The sequence below is a fragment of the Nicotiana tabacum genome, chromosome 2 (assembly GCF_000715075.1).
Source record: "Nicotiana tabacum cultivar K326 chromosome 2, ASM71507v2, whole genome shotgun sequence".
In the NCBI taxonomy this organism is placed as follows: domain Eukaryota; kingdom Viridiplantae; phylum Streptophyta; class Magnoliopsida; order Solanales; family Solanaceae; genus Nicotiana; species Nicotiana tabacum.
Window position 1 is genome coordinate 93,364,351 of NC_134081.1, and position 20,116 is coordinate 93,384,466.

The 20,116-nt window shown below is 35.2% G+C and overlaps 1 protein-coding gene across 3 annotated transcripts; it reads left to right on the forward strand.

Moving 5' to 3' along the window:
- The first annotated feature begins 2,867 nt into the window (after window positions 1-2,867).
- LOC107799512 (bystin) lies at window positions 2,868-10,550 on the forward strand. 3 transcript variants are annotated; one of them, XM_075236232.1, is made up of 12 exons: window positions 2,868-3,061; window positions 3,168-3,380; window positions 3,965-4,091; window positions 4,254-4,305; window positions 4,398-4,725; window positions 5,733-5,812; window positions 6,730-6,777; window positions 8,281-8,427; window positions 9,020-9,092; window positions 9,178-9,253; window positions 9,861-9,967; window positions 10,078-10,550. In XM_075236232.1, the coding sequence occupies exons 1-11, from the start codon at window positions 2,939-2,941 to the stop codon at window positions 9,938-9,940; spliced, it is 1,347 nt and encodes a 448-aa protein (XP_075092333.1). In that variant the 5' UTR covers window positions 2,868-2,938; the 3' UTR covers window positions 9,941-9,967; window positions 10,078-10,550. The 3 variants fall into 3 exon arrangements, with proteins under 3 accessions (XP_075092333.1, XP_075092341.1, XP_075092336.1); XM_075236240.1 differs by having other exon boundaries at window positions 2,870-3,061; window positions 9,864-9,967; XM_075236235.1 differs by having other exon boundaries at window positions 2,871-3,061; window positions 4,257-4,305.
- Window positions 10,551-20,116: the final 9,566 nt, after the last annotated feature.

Here is a 20,116-nt window from a genome sequence, read left to right on the forward strand (position 1 = left end):
GGGATAATTCTTACAAAGAGTTGGGGCTGGGTTAATTATTTTTTCCAGCAGGTCGCTTCTTTAATATGTGACTACTGCATTAACTTTTCCCCCCTATTTTCTTATGAAATACTTTGGGCGCAAGTAGCCACTTTTAGGATTGCTATTTAAGTAATAGTCTAAGTTTATACAATGTAGCCACTTTTAGGATCGCTATTTAAGTAATAGTCAAAGTTTATAAAATAAAGCCGCTTCATAATCAAACTTCAAATTATCAGGTTTGAAGTTAGAGTCTTAAGTTTGAATGCAATTCAAATTCAGCGATTTCAGATGAAATTTGAACCGCAGCCTAACTTTAGTTTTGAAAGTTTGAAATTTTTTAACTTTTAGACCTTCGGGTAAGTTATGTCAATTTAAAACTTTAGACTCGGAGGTCTAAAAAGTAGAAGTAGCAACAACAACAGTAAGAGCCAATCTGAAATGTGTTAAAAATGACCAGTATTTAATAATTTTTAAAAATGATATATGTTGACCAGAAAAGAAAAAGGAATAAACGGCGTCCTATATAAGATATTACTAAACGTTAGCGCACAGTAGTGTAGCCATAAAAAATACAGCAGAAAAAAATGCAGAAAAAATTTAGTGTTGCCATTTTTTCGAAATTATTATTTATAATAAAACATTCTTTATGATAAAACCTTTAACTTCACATAATAGTATTATCTATCTATATATATACTATATTAAAAGCACAATAACCCTTACTGAAATATCGTTTGCCTTTTTTATCCTTTAAAAATAGATTTCACATTGGATAAAATCGTAATTTAATTATTCTCCTAAAATATAGGATTTTAAAATCAAATAAAATTATGATTATAAAATCTTTCATTATTTGAACTATATAGAAACTCATAATTTTTTAAAACTATTGAAATTTATTATAAATAAACCAATTTGACTTTTCTAGATCCTTTTACCCATAAAAAAAAACACTCCAAAATTTAGAAGAAAGAAACTAATTTGAATTAAACTATAATTCCTTCAAGATGCGTAAGAAGGAAATTTTATCTACTTTTGCCTTTGAATTGTGTTTGTTTCTGACTACCAAGTGGTAGCCAAGGGTCTCTAACAAATTTTATTGTTAATTTGATTTCTTTGAAATATTTTTTTTGAAAAAAAAGTATCCTAAATGTAAATAAAAAAGGAAATTAACTTTTTAAGAAGGAACAAAGTTGTCTTTAAATATTTAGCAATTCCTAATTGAGTGTAATTACAATTTTATCTAATATGAATTATGAAATACACTTTAATTTACAACTTTGCTACTTGTCAAACAAAAACTTATGAATAGTTTATTTTACCTTTTTAATTACTCCTAACATTTTGAATTTTACAAATGTTATATTTTTATATTGAATATAATTTATTTCTTTTTGTTTTTGGAAACTGCCAAGTTCATTTAATTCAAAGTAAAAAACGGACCATCCTTTCTTCTTTATAAAATTATAGTTAATGTATCTTTGTCTCCAAAACCAAGAATATTATAACACACATAATCATTTATATATGAACATATCTTTTTGTAATGTTGATAGATCATATTATCCTTCAATGGTGTACTGTTTCTTCAAAATATTATAAATCTAAAATAATAAAATTATTTAATATTGAATAATAGATATAACTTTAGCATATTCATATTTCATAGTATAATTGCGATGATCCTCTTTATTGTTCATTTTCTTATAATCATATAAGCTTATTACATTTAGCTTAACCTTTTAAATAGTTTCCTATAAAGAACTTTAAAGGTTACATACTAACTTACATATTGTCGTGAGTAATGCTAATACAAATTAACATATTGTGCTTATTCTGAGCTTCTAAACTAAATAAAAGCCCATGTATCAAAATCCAAATATAAGGATTTTATGGAGTGACGTTCTTTTCTTATAGAAATAGTTAAACAAAATTGACATTCATATTTTAGGATCTTAGCTATTTTATCTAGTCTTTATTCTATAAATCAAGATATTTTTCATAATATTTATGTGATATTTAAAAAGATTTTGATCGTAATATCGGGTACACGCGCAACGCGTGTACCGTAAAACTAGTCATTTATATTAGTAAGAGGTAACTTAAATAAATTAGATGATATACATGTATTTTCAATATGTTACCTTTGATATTGTTGTAAAAAAGTATATATTTACTAATATGAAGATTTAAGTAATTTAATTCAAAGTTCTAAAATTTTTTTAGTGTTAAAGAATAGATAGTCTTTATTTCTTTATTTCTTTTATCCAAGTTTTTTTTGTATTTTTTTTTTTGCAAACTTTAATATTGTCTAACTTGAAATAAAATCATAAAATTCATTATTAAAATTTTGGGAACCTAAATTAAAGCTTTACTAGTCTCCTACTTGAGCCACATATCCATCCCGTGATATTCTAAATCAAATTTTTATAGAGTCTTAATTAAGATAAGACAACAATCAGTAAATATGTTATTTAGTTACCAAATGTGAATGAAAACTGGTTGAATAACACGTTCATAGGGCAATGATCTATAAATAATTATTGATAATTAATGAGGGCAGCTCCACGAAACTGATGGCTTAAAACTAAAAGATATTAAAAGACCCTGAAATTTCTTTCATAAAAATTCATACTAATATTGAGACAAAAAAAAAAGTGGCGAGAGAATAACGCATAATATGTGAGTTAGGCTCAAGTCATATGGTATTTTAAAAGTCAAATTTTATCCTATTAACTCATTCAATCATATATCTACCAAATTTTAAATAAATATTAAAATTTAAAATATTTTATCAATAATTATATAAATATAAATTACATTGTAGTAGTACTTTATTTTTATATTTTTGGGGCCTTAAATATTTGTGGCATAAACCCTAGAGCCGCCCTTGGTGAGGTTTGGAGCAAAAGCAAAAATGGGGAAGAAGAGAGAACGACTCACAAATCCAGAACCTTTTCTTGAAGATGATGATTCCAAATCCAAAGCCTCCTCTAAAAAACGCTCCAAAGCTCCTAAATCCCACCAGCAGCAACAACAGGCAATCAAACTTTTTTTTTAATTAAGTTAATTTAGACGAAGTAGTTGGTGAACTGGTATTACGACATGTGCTGATTGGAAATTGTTGATTCTTTTTGTGTTGACAGGTTATATCGTCTAGCATGAGCTCAAAAATATTGAAGGAGGCATTACTTCAGCAGAAGGAGGTAGATGAAGAGGAGACTCGAGAGAGAAATCCTAACGCTCTAGTTTTCGATGAGGATGTTGTTGCAACTAAAGCTGTAGAGGAGGAAGACGATGACGACATTGATAATTTTGGTGGGTTCAACGAGACCCTAAGCCAATATGGTGATTTGGAGGTAACCCTTCTTAAAGTTTTTAGCTTAATGCTTGCTAACATGGTTGATAAATGTAGCAATTATCTTACGTATCGTGTTATTACAATGCCTATATGAACTTCAATTATTTTTTCTTCTATATCTGATTGCAAATGATTGTTTACATAATATTTGTATGAGATGAAGTTAAATGGAGTAACATGGTCAGTGAGGATTCATATAGCCGACCCTAACTTGTGGTCAGAGAACATTCATACAGCAGACCCCAACTTGTTTGGAGTCTTATGTGACATTATGCTAGGATAGTTTGGGGATTCTGGGGTCGATTGGCAGCAGCTTTTTGGGTGGCTTTACTACTAAGGATAAAGCAATAGATAGCTACAAGTTACTCCTATGATGACTTCTCTTGGTTTTTTAAACTCATCTCTAGCGACAACAGGAGCATTTTATCTGTTTAATACAGTAAGTTGAATTTCAACTGATATCTACCAAGAAAAATTTCAAATTTAAATAATAGTTAACTCGCTTCTTTTTCTTAGCTTCTCCTGGTATTAGTGTACAATCGTTAACGACCTTATGTTTTCTATTTTCTTTTTGTGTTACAGGATCAAGTTAATGAAGAGGAGGTGAGGCTAGTTGAGGCTTTTCTGTCTGCAGATAATCGCCCCGAGCTCACATTGGCCGACATCATTATCGGAAAGCTCAAGGAAAAAGATGCACAAGTTTCTTCAGGTTTTATTCTCTTTCACTTTAGAACGGAAAATAACTATCGCCAATAGTTGACTTCTTTTGATTGTTCACGAGCAAGCCAAGCTTTAATTGCATTCATTATTATAAAAAAAGAAGCAATTTGATGCTGTCTTGATGATGATAACTGATATAGTTTGTCTGTAGAAGTGCAACCAATGCCCAAACTGGATGACTCGATCATTGAGTTGTACAAAGGGTATGTTTTATTTCATGGTCCTTATTTATCAGTTCTTTATATGCAAACTTAGCATTAATAACCTTGGCTGTCTGGCGGTGCTTGTTATGCAGTGTTGGCAAGCATCTTAGCAAATACACTTCAGGAAAGATGCCTAAAGCGTTCAAACACATTCCTTCGTTACAATATTGGGAAGACGTTCTATATTTAACAGAACCTGAGAAATGGTCACCAAATGCAATGTACCAAGCCACAAGAATATTTGCTTCAAATTTGGGTGTCAAGAAGGCAGAGCGCTTCTACAAGTTTGTCTTGCTACCACGAGTTAGAGATGATATTCGCAAGAATAAGAGATTGCATTTTGCTCTGTATCAGTCTCTGAAGAAATCTCTTTATAAGCCTGCTGCCTTCAATAAGGGAATCTTGTTTCCTTTATGTGAGGTATATAACCATTGTGAAAGAATTCTTTAAACCGATTGGAGAATTGCAATTATATCCAAAGTTTTCACTTTCTTCTGTAGAAAATAACATTGTTTTGATTAGCTATATTCTCTAGATTGTCTGTTGATTGTTTAAGGGACATGCTTTACAGTAAAGGTCGTGACACTGGGATATTGAAGAGTGGGTAATGGGTTCTCCGTTTATCTACTTCTCTACTTTACTAAAAACTTCGTGATATCTGATGATACATGCATGCTGAGAGTTTTGTTGTTTACCGGGAGTTACTTGAGAATTTGCCGTCCTTCTTCCTATATAGTTTTTTTTTTGCCATCAACAGAAGTTGTACACTTGAGGGTATATAGATTTATGCATTTTATATCAGCTTTCTGTGTAGTATACATTTATTTATCTGTCACTTCCGTGCCGTAGGCTTGTGAGTTCGGTTGCATTGTGAATTGTACACCTACGTCCTATCGTAAATCTGAATAACATTCTCCCTCTCTGTAAACTATATAAATTTAGTCTTCGCTAAATTGGTATTCACAATTTCCGTGTTTCTTATGCAATTTATCCATACGTGCTTCTTCATGAATGTTGAAAGTCCTGTCTGTGTTGAATTTGAATTCGAGCATTAAGCCTTAACATTTTCTCTTTATACTTCTGATTCCCCACATTGGTAGTCATTAATATTTTCCCATTAAATTTTTTAATCTCATTGCAAGTATATAAATGCCTAAGTTAACATCGTGCTCTGATCACAAATGTTGCTGGTTTACCTGGCAGATTGGTAATAGCATGTATAGTAGTCCCTTGTCTCATGGCCATCCTGTATTAAGATATGACTTGAGTGTCTGATTTTAAGATCAGTGTTCTCAGATACTCTGATGTGCTTTTCACATTGTCAGGACAAGTGCATTTAATATGGTTCTATCCTCTGTAGTATCTCTTTGTATATATCTGTATGATGCTTATCCTGTGCTTTCTGAAATGCCTATTTTCTGATCCAGTCAAGGACATGCACCTTGCGGGAGGCTGTCATCTTCGGCAGTGTTATTGAGAAGGTTTCCATTCCACATCTTCATGCTAGGTATGGCTGCTGGAAATGTTTATAATGATAGCAGTGACCTGTGCATTTTTAGGGCTTCAAAAGAAGATGTTGTCATCATTGTTATACAGTGAGATTCTCATAGTTCTGCTGGGGGTCTACCTATATTTTTGTGAGAACCATTGAGAATTTCACTTATCGTTCTCACCCTTCACCATTTATATGGTTGACATAGTTATGTAGTAACTGTTTGTTTTTTTACCTGTTTATTTTATGATGATTGGGGTCACAAGCAATCTGGAAGAAATGTATTCGGTTCAATGTGCAAGAAACTGAAATTCAATCAAGTACTAATTAAGAAGTCAAGCAACAAGTATCTGCTACAAGTCTTTGCACTTTCCTTGATAGTGTTGTCCTTTCGTCCTAATAGTTGTAGTACATACACCTACAAATTGCTTGTTAATATGGGAGCTGCTAGGTTAGTAAACTATTTATACTTTCCTGTATCATGGCTAAAAACTGTCTTTCTGGCACAAAACAAGCCTTGAATGAATACAAAAACAGGATCATTGCAAGTTGTGTACGGCCTCCATCTCACTTTAGTTCTATTATTTGACTTGGATAGTGGTCAATTTGACTGGCTTTTGGAGTGAAATTTACTTCAATTCGTCAAAAGAAGAAAATACGGGTAGGTGCATGTTAAGTAGGATAGAAATACTATTAAATCGGTAAGTTTTAGTTCCAAAATGTTAGATACTCTTATGTAATTCAATAACCAAATTCAGCTCGGGACAAGATTATGGACAGAAAGAGTACCTAACTTCTAAAACTTTTTTTTCTTGTTGCAAGTTCTTTTCATGTTTTGCAAGTGAGCACAGTTATTATCAAGCTATTGCTATTGTCACTGTAATACCTCATTCTTGGAGAAGTCTTTAACTTTATATCGTTTTGGAATGCAGTGTGGCACTGCTGAAGCTTGCAGAGATGGAGTATTGTGGCACAACAAGGTATTCTACGTGTTGTACTTACTTACCTCATGTTGCCTTACAGTTTTCAATGTTTTTCTTTTGGTCCTTTCAGTAATAGCTACTGTTATGATCTCATAATATTCATATTTGCTAAAGCATTTTGCTGATCTTATACATGGAAGCTAAAATTGTTTCTCAGTAAATCATCACTTGATTGGTCTATTCCTACCACATTGCTATGCAAAAAAAAAAGGAGAAAAAAGAGAGGAGGTTTTAGGAATAGATTCTTGTTTTTCTCAAGATGTCTTGCAGTTTGACATCTGAATATTTCGATCATGATAAATTTCTGTGCATGCATTTTGAAGATTTCGAGACATCTTCCTTTCTTATATGTGTCTACAATCTTGCAATGATGGAGTAATCTTAGTTATTGCTTTGTTAAGGTTTGCAGTGTGACATCCGAATATTCGATCATGATAAATTTCTGTGCATGCATAAATAAAACGGTTGCTTATCACAGTTAATTTTGAAGATTTCGAGACATCTTCCTTTCTTATATGTGTCTACAATCTTGCAATGATGGAATAATCTTAGTTATTGCGTTGTTAAGGTTGGTACTAGACGATAGCACATGCTTCACATGGGAATATCTGGTGAATTTATATCTCTATTTTTGAAGCTTTTTATTGTTTTGAACTTTTTCCTTTTGGTTACCCATGATTCAAGGCAGTAAAAATTTGTATACTACTATTGTAGATAGGATTATTATTATTATTTTTTTTGGGTTCCCTAAGAGAGTTTAGTTTGTGTATGACAGACAAACTGAGTTACTTGAGATAAGCATAACATGTTATGGTTGTCTGAGTGATAGTATTAAAGTAGCGAGAACAGTGAATTGTTGGTATTGTATACTGTTTGATCTTATTCACTTCATTTAGGAAATAATTAAAAAAAAAATGATGATAACCACTCCGCAGGGGAATTTTTGAAATAGTCTTATGGGAAAAAAAATTCTCTCCAAATTGATATGGGTTAAATAGTGAAATAATATCTGTTGCTAACTCCCTCTTTCAATAAATTTGGACTAGTTTGATCTAAAAATAAAAATGTATGTTTGAATGGACTATCAGGTTCAATTTTGGTAGATAAATGCTTATAATAATGGTTAATGTGAAAAAGGTTGAATAGTTTGTGTAACATCAAGTTTGTAGTAATATAAAGTAACAATATTTTTTGTGCAATAGTAACCCATATCATATTTATACTGGTTACTATAAAGTAGCATTAGTTTATATTAGTTTGCATTCTTGGGGAAAAAATCTGTATTTAAACAAAGATGTCTAGTTTTTAGGGATGGGCCTACAGGAAATAGTTGCTTTTATTGAGATCAAGGGGAGCTAAATTATATGGATGGATTTATAAGTATCAGGATAGTTTCAATCATGCAAGTTGTGTAGGCTCATGCCAATGTAGTATTCCTCTAAGAGTTCTTTTTCCGCGACATTTAGTCTAATCAATTTTTTTTCTTGCTTTTTGCTGCAGTTATTTTATCAAGTTACTAATTGAGAAGAAATATGCTTTGCCCTATCGTGTACTTGATGCCATGGTATCACACTTCATGGGCTTCTTTGATGAAACAAGAGTCATGCCTGTGATCTGGCACCTGTCACTTCTTGTATTTGTGCAGAGGTTAGTTTCACCCTGTCATTTCTTGTGGTATTTCTTCCTCTTCATGGTGGCAATATATTAAAATGGTAATAAAGCTTTAAGGTTACATGTCATACTTAATCCATTGATAAGCTACCTGTTAGACTCATTTACACGGTCTCGACTTCTAATAATTATTTTGTCTTCTCTCTCAAGTACCAGGATTATCATACTTGCTTTGAATTTTTTTGCCATTGTCCACAAGGATTGACACTCCTATGTAAAGATATCATAACGAATTTATCAACAAAAATAAAAGGGCTATAAAATGGCGAGTAGCAACAATATCTTTTATGTTAAGGAACAGATTTAACATCTTGCTTATTACTAATGTCTACTTCCCTATGCCGTATGGCTGACGCTGCATGACTAATATATTTGAGGTTGACAAGTTTGCTGACACTTGTTCTGGTGATGTATGTCCTTTTCTATCAATAGTACTTTACTAGTAACCTTTATCTTGCCTCAGTATTGGGTTCTTTCTTTTTTGCATTCTTGTCAATTTGTCCAAGAACATGATAGCTTTTGAAGAGATGAAATTTCTGAATATTGTTTATACGATGAATCGTTACAGGTACAAAACTGAGTTGAGAAAAGAGGACAAAGCTAACATAAGAGCACTTGTTGAAAGGCAAAGACATAGACTGGTATGCTTTTGGATTTTATTTTCGTTGATTCTGTTTTCTGTTGCTGCAAGCAAACATTCAAGTTATGTTTGTGCCTTCGATGCAGATTACACCCGACATATTGAGGGAAATTGATAAGAGCAGAAGTCGGGGGGAAAAGGAGGATGGTGCTATGTCAATTGATATCCTCTCATTGATGGTTTTAATCTTTCAGCTTGAGCTTAATTTGGTTTATTTGTGCTGTCACCTGCTATTTCCATATCATAGAGGGATTCTTAATGTTGTAAAAAACTGCGGATGAAACAAAAAGTCTTTAAATCTTCTTCGACAGCGCGTGCTTCAATTCTGCTATATCAGTAAATTTGCGCTTTAGGGATATCTGTGAGTGTGCATATCTGCATTGATGGGATAATCACTAATGGTTCCCCTCAGACATTAATTAGGTGAAACACTAACAAGGAAAGATCGATGTACCCTTTTGTTACCCCCCCCCAACCCACGCACAACAAACCCCCTTCCATTTCTCAGAAGCTGTGAAAGGAATCTGTGGTAGGTTGTCATGCATAGCACATAGCAAGGTGCTATCTTCTGTTTGTAAGTTTTGTGCGTCTTTGAAGCCAGTTGTTTTTTCAAGTTGTATGCATTTTAACAGGTTTATTTCCTAAGGTTCTTTACGACTGAAATAAAATAGTAAATGTAGATTCATCTTGCTAAGGTTCACTTGTTGGATATTCCTATTACTATTTTTCTGCTGCATCATTGGACAAATTTTTCTTAACTCTCTATTACCAAGTCCTCTTTCTGTGATTAATAAAGCAATTGAAGAAGATAGGTTTGATATCCCAGACGTTCCTATGGAGGAGGACTAGATTTTTGATCAGCGACCTCTATGAGTGGTAAGATATTAATTGCTGTAAATGTGATTCTCATTTTATCGTTTATATACGCACGAAGCTCCAGCAAATACCACAGTCTAAGAAGTGTACCTTTACTTTTTCTTATGAAGTATGTGATGCTATATTAGCAGTTTCCGGATTCAGTATGGACAGAGAGAGCTGTGCCACATGATACATGAGCATTCCTGTGTGGGCTGTTGAAGTTGGGAGTTTTGACTAGAGATGTTACAATATATTCTTTCATGATATTTATAATTTTTGGCCATGTCTTCATCAGCTTATGCCTAAATAGGTATATGCGACGAACCTCGAAAGTGTAATTGCCTGGGTTTTCAAATTTTAGTGTACCATGTAATAGCCCCGTGACTTTAAAAGTTTGAGAATCCCAAGTAGAGATGTGCTCTTTTGGTAAACAGTAGCAAAACAGATTAAACTTATATTTACAAGAAACAAAGCTTATACAGGAGTTGAATTAAATTTATCCCCTAGGCTTTGCTTTACAACTTGTTTGGATGGTTGTTACCTATTGTATTGTATCGTATTGTTACTTTAAATACAATGTTTGTTTTGATTGGTACTTAAATTTTATTGTATCGTATCGTTAAATTTGTCGTTTCGTAACGACGAAAAGTGCCACTTTATGGAACAATGGATTTGGTGTGGTGGCGTTGCCTTGCCTTTTTTCTCTTATTTTGTCCTTGCTTATTATTAAATAATCGTGATTTATCTTTTACCCTACTCTTTTATATAGTATAATAATTATACTTTGTATCCTATATTTTCTTAGTAATATTGTAAGTTTATTCTTCATATTATTGGTCCGTAATATCATGACACGACAACAACCGATATAATATATCCAAACGTTGTATTCATCAAACAATATAATATAATACATCACGATGCATTACAACAATCCAAACAAGCTGTTAGATATCAAGTATCTCATCTGTATAAATAACATTTTTTTCTCCAATATTTTTCTGTGTTTGATTGGTGAAAGAAACTTATTAGGTCTAGTACTGTTACTGAGGTTCTATATACTAGTTACTGAGGTTCTATATACTAGTGTACAAAATACTTTTTTGTACCTTAGCTTCACTAAAATAAGTGATTGTTGTAGAAGTAACTGTAACAAAGTTGACCTTTATTTGAATTTGATGTTCTTAGCAAAGTTATGGGTAATTTTATCCATCAAACTTTAGACAAATAAAAAAAATAAAACTAACGGAAAAAAATAAAAAAATAAATCTGTAGTTCTGTCTTTGAATCGAATTTGACGTTTTCTTTAATTGTGATTTTCTTTGAGGTTAGTTTGTGCACATTTTAACTAACTATGAACACACATTGACTAATATCTGAGTACCTGTTATCAGACAAAATACTAATTGAGTGCCTGCTATCAAATAGAATTTACCTAGTGTCATCTCAGCTTGGTTAAACGCGTATGGTAGTTTAATGTCTTAAATGAAATAAGTTTAGCACCGTCAAAACTGTTAACATTTGTAAATTAGTTAATTCGTAGTCTATCTGTTATTCGTATTAAAATGTACTAAAAAGGGTCAAAAGATTGAAACAAATGCCATAATGATAAATCAAAGTGCAAATGTAGAAGAAATTGAAGGGCTTAATCTTCGACAACAAAGAGGAGAGACATTAGCAATGCAACATGAAACGAAAATGGTCGGAACCTCGTCCGAAACTCACTCGGGCCACTCGGGACCCTGTCCAAATATGCCAACAAGTCCCATGACGCAACACAAACCTACTCGAGGCCTCAAATCACACATAACAACATCGAAATGACGAATCACACCTCCAATCGACTTAAATGAACTATGAACTTTCAATTTCCGAAACTTGCGCCGAAACATATCAAATCAACTCGGAATGGACTCAAATTTTTCCCACAAGTCCCAAATGACATAACGAAGCTATTCCAATTCCCGGAACCACAATCCAAATCCGATATCATCAAAGTCAACTTCCGGTCAAACTTATGAACATTCCAAAACTCCAAATTGCCAACTTTTGCCAATTAACGCTAGAACCTTGAAGATACATCCAAAGGCAAATCTGGGCATATGCCCAAGTTCGAAATCACCATACGAACCTAATAAAACCATCAAAACTCCGATCCGGGGTCAAATACAAAAAAAGTCAAACTTGGTCAACTCTTCCAACTTAAAGCTTCAGCGATGAAATTCTTTCTTCCAAATCAATTACGAATAACCTGAAAACCACAACCGACGATTCACACATGTCATAATACATCATACAGAGCTACTCATGCCCCCAAACCTCCTAGCAAAGTGAAAATGCTTGAAACGGCCGGTTGGGTCGTTACATTGCCAACTTGAACTTTAACAATTCAAAGGCTCTCATGCAATCATCATTTAAGTGAAACTTAGCATATTTCTCTAGAAGCTTGCACAACGGGTTTACCAGCTTAGAGAAATATTTGATGAAATGCCGGTAGAACCCCGCGTGGCCTAAGAAACTCCGCACACCTTTCACCGAAGTTGGAGGTGGAGGTTTAGAAATCACCTCAATCTTTGCCTTGTCAACTTCAATTCTATTATTTGAGATCTTATGGCCAAGGACAATTCCTTCCTCGACCATGAAATGACACTTCTCCCAATTGAGCACCAAATTCATTTCTTCACATCTTGCCAACACTTTATCTAGATTTGCAAGATAATCATCAAAAGAATCCCCAACCACTGAGAAGTCATTCATGAAAACTTAAAGGTAGTCCTCCACCATGTACGTGAAGATAGCCATCTTGCACCTTTGAAAAGTCGTCGGTGCATTACACAAAACAAATGGCATCCGCTTGAAGGTGAATGTACCATAGGGACATATAAAGGTTGTTTTCTCTTGATCCTGTGGAGCAATAAGGAATTGGTTGTAGCCCGAATATCCATCAAGAAAGCAATAGAAAGCACGACCGGCCAACCTATCAAGCATTTTGTCAAGGAAGGGATGTGGAAAATGATCTTTCCTTATGACTTTGTTAAGGCTTCTGATAGTCCATACACACTCTCCAATCATTCACCGTTCTTGTAGGAATCAACTCATTCTTGTCATTGGTGACCACCCTCAAGCCCCTTTTATTTGTGATACATTGAACCATAGAAGTCCATGAACTATCAGAAATGGGGTAGACAACCCCGACATCCAACCACTTGATAATCTCCTTTTTGAAAACTTCTTGCATAGCCTCATTGAGTCTCATTTGAAGTTCAATAGATGGTTTGGCGTCCTCCTCCAAGTTGATCTTATGCATGCAAAATGCGGGGCTTATTCCCTAAATATCCGCCAATGTCCACCCAATAGCCTTCTTCCTCTTATGTAGCACCGCCAATGTAGAATTCACCTGCACGTTAGTCAAAAAAGAGGAAAGAATAATGGGTAAAGTATAACAAGGGCCAAGAAATTCATATCGAAGATGTGAAGGCAATGGCTTCAACTCCAAGGTAGGAGGCTCTTCAATGGAAGGCTTGGTAGGAGGAGTATTCCTATTTTCAAAATCCAAGGATAGTTTCCGGGGTGCATAATTGTACGACCCCATTCCTTGCAAAGAATTCACACATTCCATGAAGCTATCTATCTCGTCATCATCAAAGTTGAGCAAGATGGCCTCCAACATATCACCAACATTGATCATGGTATCATCAACAATAACATCGGTCACCAAGTCCACAAAAGAACACACCTCGTTGCTATTTGGTTATCGCATGGACTTGCACACATGAAATACCACTTTTTCATCACCCACTCGAAAAGTGAGTTCTGCGGCTTTCACATCACAAAGAGCTTTCCCCGTATGTCACGACCCAATTTTCCCTATAAGTCGTGATGGCACCCAACACTACAGCTAGGCAAGCCAACTAATAAATTAAGCATACATTGAAAAAAATTTAAAATCAAGAAAAGTATAATAGAACACCAAATTCTACCAATGTGTGTGCCAAGACCTGGTGTCACAAGTATATGAGCATCTAGTAGATTATACAAAACCTCAAATACTGTCTGAAATAAAAATAGACAGAATGAAAAATACAAGGAGAGACACTAGTAGCTGCAGAACGGATCAGAAAGGTAGCTCACCACTATGCCCCTAGATAACGTGGGTGTAAGACGATAGGTCCCCAGCTAGTACTTGCCTCATGTCCTTCACAAAAAGTGCAGCAAGTGTAGTATGAGTACGTAAACAACGTGTACCCAGTAAGTATCAAACCTAATCTCGAAGTGGTAGAGATGAGATGGCCGATTTTGACGCTCACTATGGGTCAATGATATTAATTGAAATATAACTAGGATATTTAAATCAGCATGATTTACCGAATTTAAAACAATTTATTTAATCAGCGAAAATAATCAAATTCCTTCAAATGCAACAATTCTCAATATATTAATTAAATTCCTTCAATTCAAATAATTTCCAATTTATCAATTCAATATCATTTACAGGAATAATATTAATTCTTTAACAAGCAAGAATAATAATTCATTAAATTTCAATGATTTTTCCAATTTATCAATTAGCTTCGCAAGATGAAATAAATTATTAAAGTATCGTATAATTATTATTATTAAGCACGATTTCTGCCGATGACGTACTACCCGATCCAGAGTGTCCTACACACTGCCGAGGGATGTGCGACGCGATCCATAGATGCATCTATCCTGCCGAGGCGTTCGGCCCGCTCCACAAGAAAGGAGGACATTTTCTTATGTACCTCCGGAAGGAGAGTATTTTTATTATAAGACAAATTCAGGAGGAGAATAATTTCTTTTTAGCAATTAATTGATTTAAACATAAAATCAAGCATATGATATTTCCATCCTTTAATATCTTTATCTAACAATTCACAATATATTCATATATATCAATTAATATTAATTAATCAAGGGATACAATTTACACAAGAATTTCATGCTTTGAGTCCTAAACTACCCGACTTTAGCATTTATAGTAGCTAGGCACGGACTCTCGTCACCTCGTACGTACGTAGCCCCCGCAATTAGCAACAATATTCAATTTAATCCCTATGGGGTAATTTTCCCCTCACAAGATTAGACAAGAGACTTACCTCGTCTCAAAGTCTACTTTCCGATTATCGCGTCGCGTAAAATTCTCGATTCGATAGCGAAAAATCCGAAACTATCCAAAGGTTATATAAAATAATTAATATATGTTCAATAATTCGAAATTCATCTATTAAATAAATTACCCTCTCCAAAATGGTAAAATTCCTAAAATTCACCCCGGACCCACGTGCTCAGATTCTGGAAATATTAGGATGAAAACGTTTTCCATAATCTCAAGAACTTGAATATAAAATTTCTACCCAATTCCATAACTATTTTCGTGGTTAAAATCTCATTTTTATAAAAATCTAGGTTTTTCACCTAAACCCTTGATTTCTAAGATTTACTAGTTATAATCTACCCATAATATATGTAACTAACTCAAAAGATATAGAATTAACTTACCTCAAAGTTGTTAGTTGAAATCTCCTCTCAAAAAGCTCCAAAATCGCCCAAGAATGGCAGAAAATGGGCAATAATAGTGAATTCCCGTTCTTTTAAGCTTTCTCCCAAACAAGTCTTTCGCACCTGTGGACAGTGTACCGCACCAGTAGAAAATCCTCGCAGGTGCGAGTTCCACTTGCCTGGTCAATTTTTGCATTTGCGCACAAAGCTTCGCACCTGCGCGTTCGCTGGTGCGCAAATTCTCCGCATCTGCGGTCGATTGCCCCTTCCCTTTTCCGCTTCTGCGCACAAAAACTCGCATCTGCGAGCTACTGCCGCACCTGCGAGTGTCTCACCTGTGGCTGGCCAAGCGCAGGTGCGATTCTGACAGTAGTTGGGAGCTTCAGTTTTGGTTCCCAACTTCCAACTTGGTCCGATCCTCGTTTTTCAAATTATTGACCAAAGTCAAACTCGTCCATTTAAAGTTAACTTAAGGAACCAAGTGTTCCGATTTCAACCCACACACTTCCAAATCCCGAACCAACCATCCCCGCGAGTCATAAATTAATAAAAGCATGTTCGAGGAGTTTTATTTTAGGGAACGGGTTTCTAAAAGTCAAAATGACCGGTTGGGTCATTACATTCTCCACCTCTTAAACAAACGTTCGTCCTCGAACGGGTTTAGAATTGTACCCGGAGTGCTGAATAAGTGTGGATATCCACTCTGCATGTCTTCCTCGGCCTCACAAGTCGCTTCCTCAACTGGTTAGCCCTTCCACTGGACCTTTACTGCAGAAATCCTCTTGGACCTCAACTGGCGAACTTGTTTATCAACAATGGCAAATGGCTCTTCTTCATAACCCAAACTCTGATCTAGCTGAACTGTGCTAAAGTCCAACATGTGTGATAGGTCAGCATGATACTTCCGGAGTATAGATACATGGAAAATCGGATGAACTCCTGATAGACTGGGAGGCAATTCAAGCTCATAAGTAACCTCCCCAACTCGTCTCAACACCTCAAATAGGCCTATAAAACTTGGGCTCAACTTGCCCTTCTTCCCGAATCTCATAATTCCCTTCATCGGCGAAACCTTCAAGAGAACTTTTTCACCTACCATAAATGATAAATCACGCACTTTCTGATCCGCATAAGTCTTCTGTCTGGACTGTGCTGTACAAAGTCTCTCCTGAATCAACTTTACCTTTTCCAAGGCATCCTTTACCAAATCAGTACCATATATAGCACTGCCAATGTAGAATTCACCTGCACGTTAGTCAAAAAAGAGGAAAGAATAATGGGTAAAATAGAACAAGGGCCAAGAAATTCAGATCGAAGATGTGAAGGCAATGGCTTCAACTCCAAGGTAGGAGGCTCTTCAATGGAAGGCTTGGTAAGAGGAATATTCCTATTTTCAAGATCCAAGGATAGTTTCCGGGGTGCATAATTGTACGACCCCATTCCTTGCAAAGAATTCACACATTCCATGAAGCTATCTATCTCGTCATCATCAAAGTTGAGCAAGAAGGCCTCCAACATATCACCAACATTGATCATGGTAATATCAACAATAACATCGGTCACCAAGTCCACAAAAGAACACACCTCGTTTCTATTTGGTTATCGCATGGACTTGCACACATGAAATACCACTTTTTCATCACCCACTCGAAAAGTGAGTTCTCCGGCTTTCACATCACAAAGAGCTTTCCCCGTATGTCACGACCCAATTTTACCTATAAGTCGTGATGGCGCCTAACACTACAGCTAGGCAAGCCAACTAATAAATTAAGCATACATTAAAAAAAATTTAAAACCAAGAAAAGTATAATAGAACACCAAATTCTAACAATGTGTGTGCCAAGACCTGGAGTCACAAGTATATGAGCATCTAGTAGATTATACAAACCCTCAAATACTGTCTGAAATAAAAATAGACAGAATGAAAAATACAAGGAGAGACACTAGTAGCTGCAGAACGGATCAGAAAGGCAGCTCACCACTATGCCCCTAGATAACGTGGGTGTAAGACGATAGGTCCCCAGCTAGTACTTGCCTCATGTCCTTCACAAAAAGTGCAGCAAGTGTAGTATGAGTACGTAAACAACATGTACCCAGTAAGTATCAAGCCTAATCTCGAAGTGGTAGAGACGAGATGGCCGACTTTGACGCTCACTGTGGGTCAATGATATTAATTGAAATATAACTAGGATATTTAAATCAGCATGATTTACTGAATTTAAAATAATTTATTTAATCAGCGAAAATAATCAAATTCCTTCAAATGCAACAATTCTCAATATATTAATTAAATTGCTTCAATTCAAATAATTTCCAATTTATCAATTCAATATCATTTACAGGAATAATATTAATTCTTTAACAAGCAAGAATAATAATTCATTAAATTTCAAGGATTTTTCCAATTTATCAATTAGCTTCGCAAGATGAAATAAATTATTAAAGTATCGTATAATTATTATTATTAAGCACGATTTCTGCCGATGACGTACTACCCGATCCAGAGTGTCGTACACACTGCCGAGGGATGTGCGACGCGATCCATAGATGCATCTATCCTGCCGAGGCGTTCGGCCCGCTCCACAAGAAAGGAGGACATTTTCTTATGTACCTCCGGAAGGAGAGTAATTTTATTATAAGATAAATTCAGGAGAAGAATAATTTCTTTTTAGCAATTAATTGATTTAAACATAAAATCAAGCATATGATATTTTCATCCTTTAATATCTTTATCTAACAATTCACAATATATTCATATATATCAATTAATTTTAATTAATCAAGGGATACAATTTACACAAGAATTTCATGCTTTGAGTCCTAAACTACCCGACTTTAGCATTTATAGTAGCTAGGCACGGACTCTCGTCACCTCGTACGTACGTAGCCCCCGCAATTAGCAACAATATTCAATTTAATCCCTATGGGGTAATTTTCCCCTCACAAGATTAGACAAGAGACTTACCTCGTCTCAAAGTCTACTTTTCGATTATCGCGTCGCGTAAAATTCTTGATTCGATACCGAAAAATCCGAAACTATCCAAAAGTTATATAAAATAATTAATATATGTTCAATAATTCAAAATTCATCTATTAAATAAATTACCCTTTCCAAAATGGTAAAATTTCTAAAATTTACCCCGAGCCCATGTGCTCGGATTCTGGAAATGTTCGGATGAAAACGTTTTCCATAATCTCAAAAACTTGAATATATAATTTCTACCCAATTCTATAACTATTTTCGTGGTTAAAATCTCATTTTTATAAAAATCTAGGTTTTTCACCTAAACCCTTGATTTCTAAGATTTACTAGTTATAATCTACCCATAATATATGTATTTAACTCAAAGGGTGTAGAATTAACTTACCTCAAAGTTGTTAGTTGAAATCTCCTCTCAAAAAGCTCCAAAATCGGTCAAGAATGGCAGAAAATGGACTATAATAGTGAATTCCCGTTCTTTTAAGCTTTCTCCCAAACAGGTCTTTCGCACCTGCGGACAGTGTACCGCACCTGCGGAAAATCCTCACAGGTGCGAGTTCCACTTGCCTGGTCAATTTTCGCATTTGCGCACAAAGCTTCGCACATGCGCGTTCGCTGGTGTGCAAATTCTCCGCATCTGCGGTCGATTGCCCCCTTCCCTTTTTCACTTCTGCGCACAAAAACTCGCATCTGCGAGCTACTGCCGCACCTGCGGCTGGCCAAGCGCAGGTGCGATTCTGACAGTAGTTGGGAGCTTCAGTTTTGGTTCCCAACTTCCAACTTGGTCCGATCCTCGTCCGGTTGACACTCAGGGCCGCACGAACATACAAACAAGTTTGAAATCATAAAACGGACTCGCTCGAACTCACGAAACGCGTAAAACAACATCAAATCTATGAATCACACCTCAAACCAAATTGATTCAAACTTAAGAATTTCAAGTTGTTCAATTTACTTCCAATGCGCCGAAATATCCTTAAACTACTCGGAATGACACGAAATTTTTCGTGCAAGTCTAAATCACTATACGGAACTATTCCCAACCTCAAAATTCCAAACAGACTTTAATTACTCAAAATCCTACTCCAAACCAAATTTAAAGAATTTTAAACCTTCAAATAGTTGATTTTTACTATTAAGCGTCAAAACGCTCTCGGGTTATCCAAAACCTGATTCAGACATATGCCCAAGTCCAAAATCATCATACGAACCTATTGGAACCGTCAAATCCCAATTCCGAGGTCGTTTTTCAAATTATTGACCAAAGTCAAACTCGTCCATTTAAAGCTAACTTAAGGAACCAAGTGTTCCGATTTCAACCCACACACTTCCAAATCCCGAACCAACCATCCCCGCGAGTCATAAATTAATAAAAGCATGTTCGAGGAGTTTTATTTTAGGGAACGGGTTTCTAAAAGTCAAAATGACCGGTTGGGTCATTACATTCTCCACCTCTTAAACAAACGTTCGTCCTCGAACGAGTTTAGAATTGTATCTGGAGTGCTGAATAAGTGTGGATATCCGCTCTGCATGTCTTCCTCGATCTCACAAGTCGCTTTCTCGACTGGTTGGCCCCTCCACTGGACCTTTACTGTAGAAATCCTCTTGGACCTCAACTGGCGAACTTGTTTATCCACAATGGCAAATGGCTCTTCTTCATAACCCAA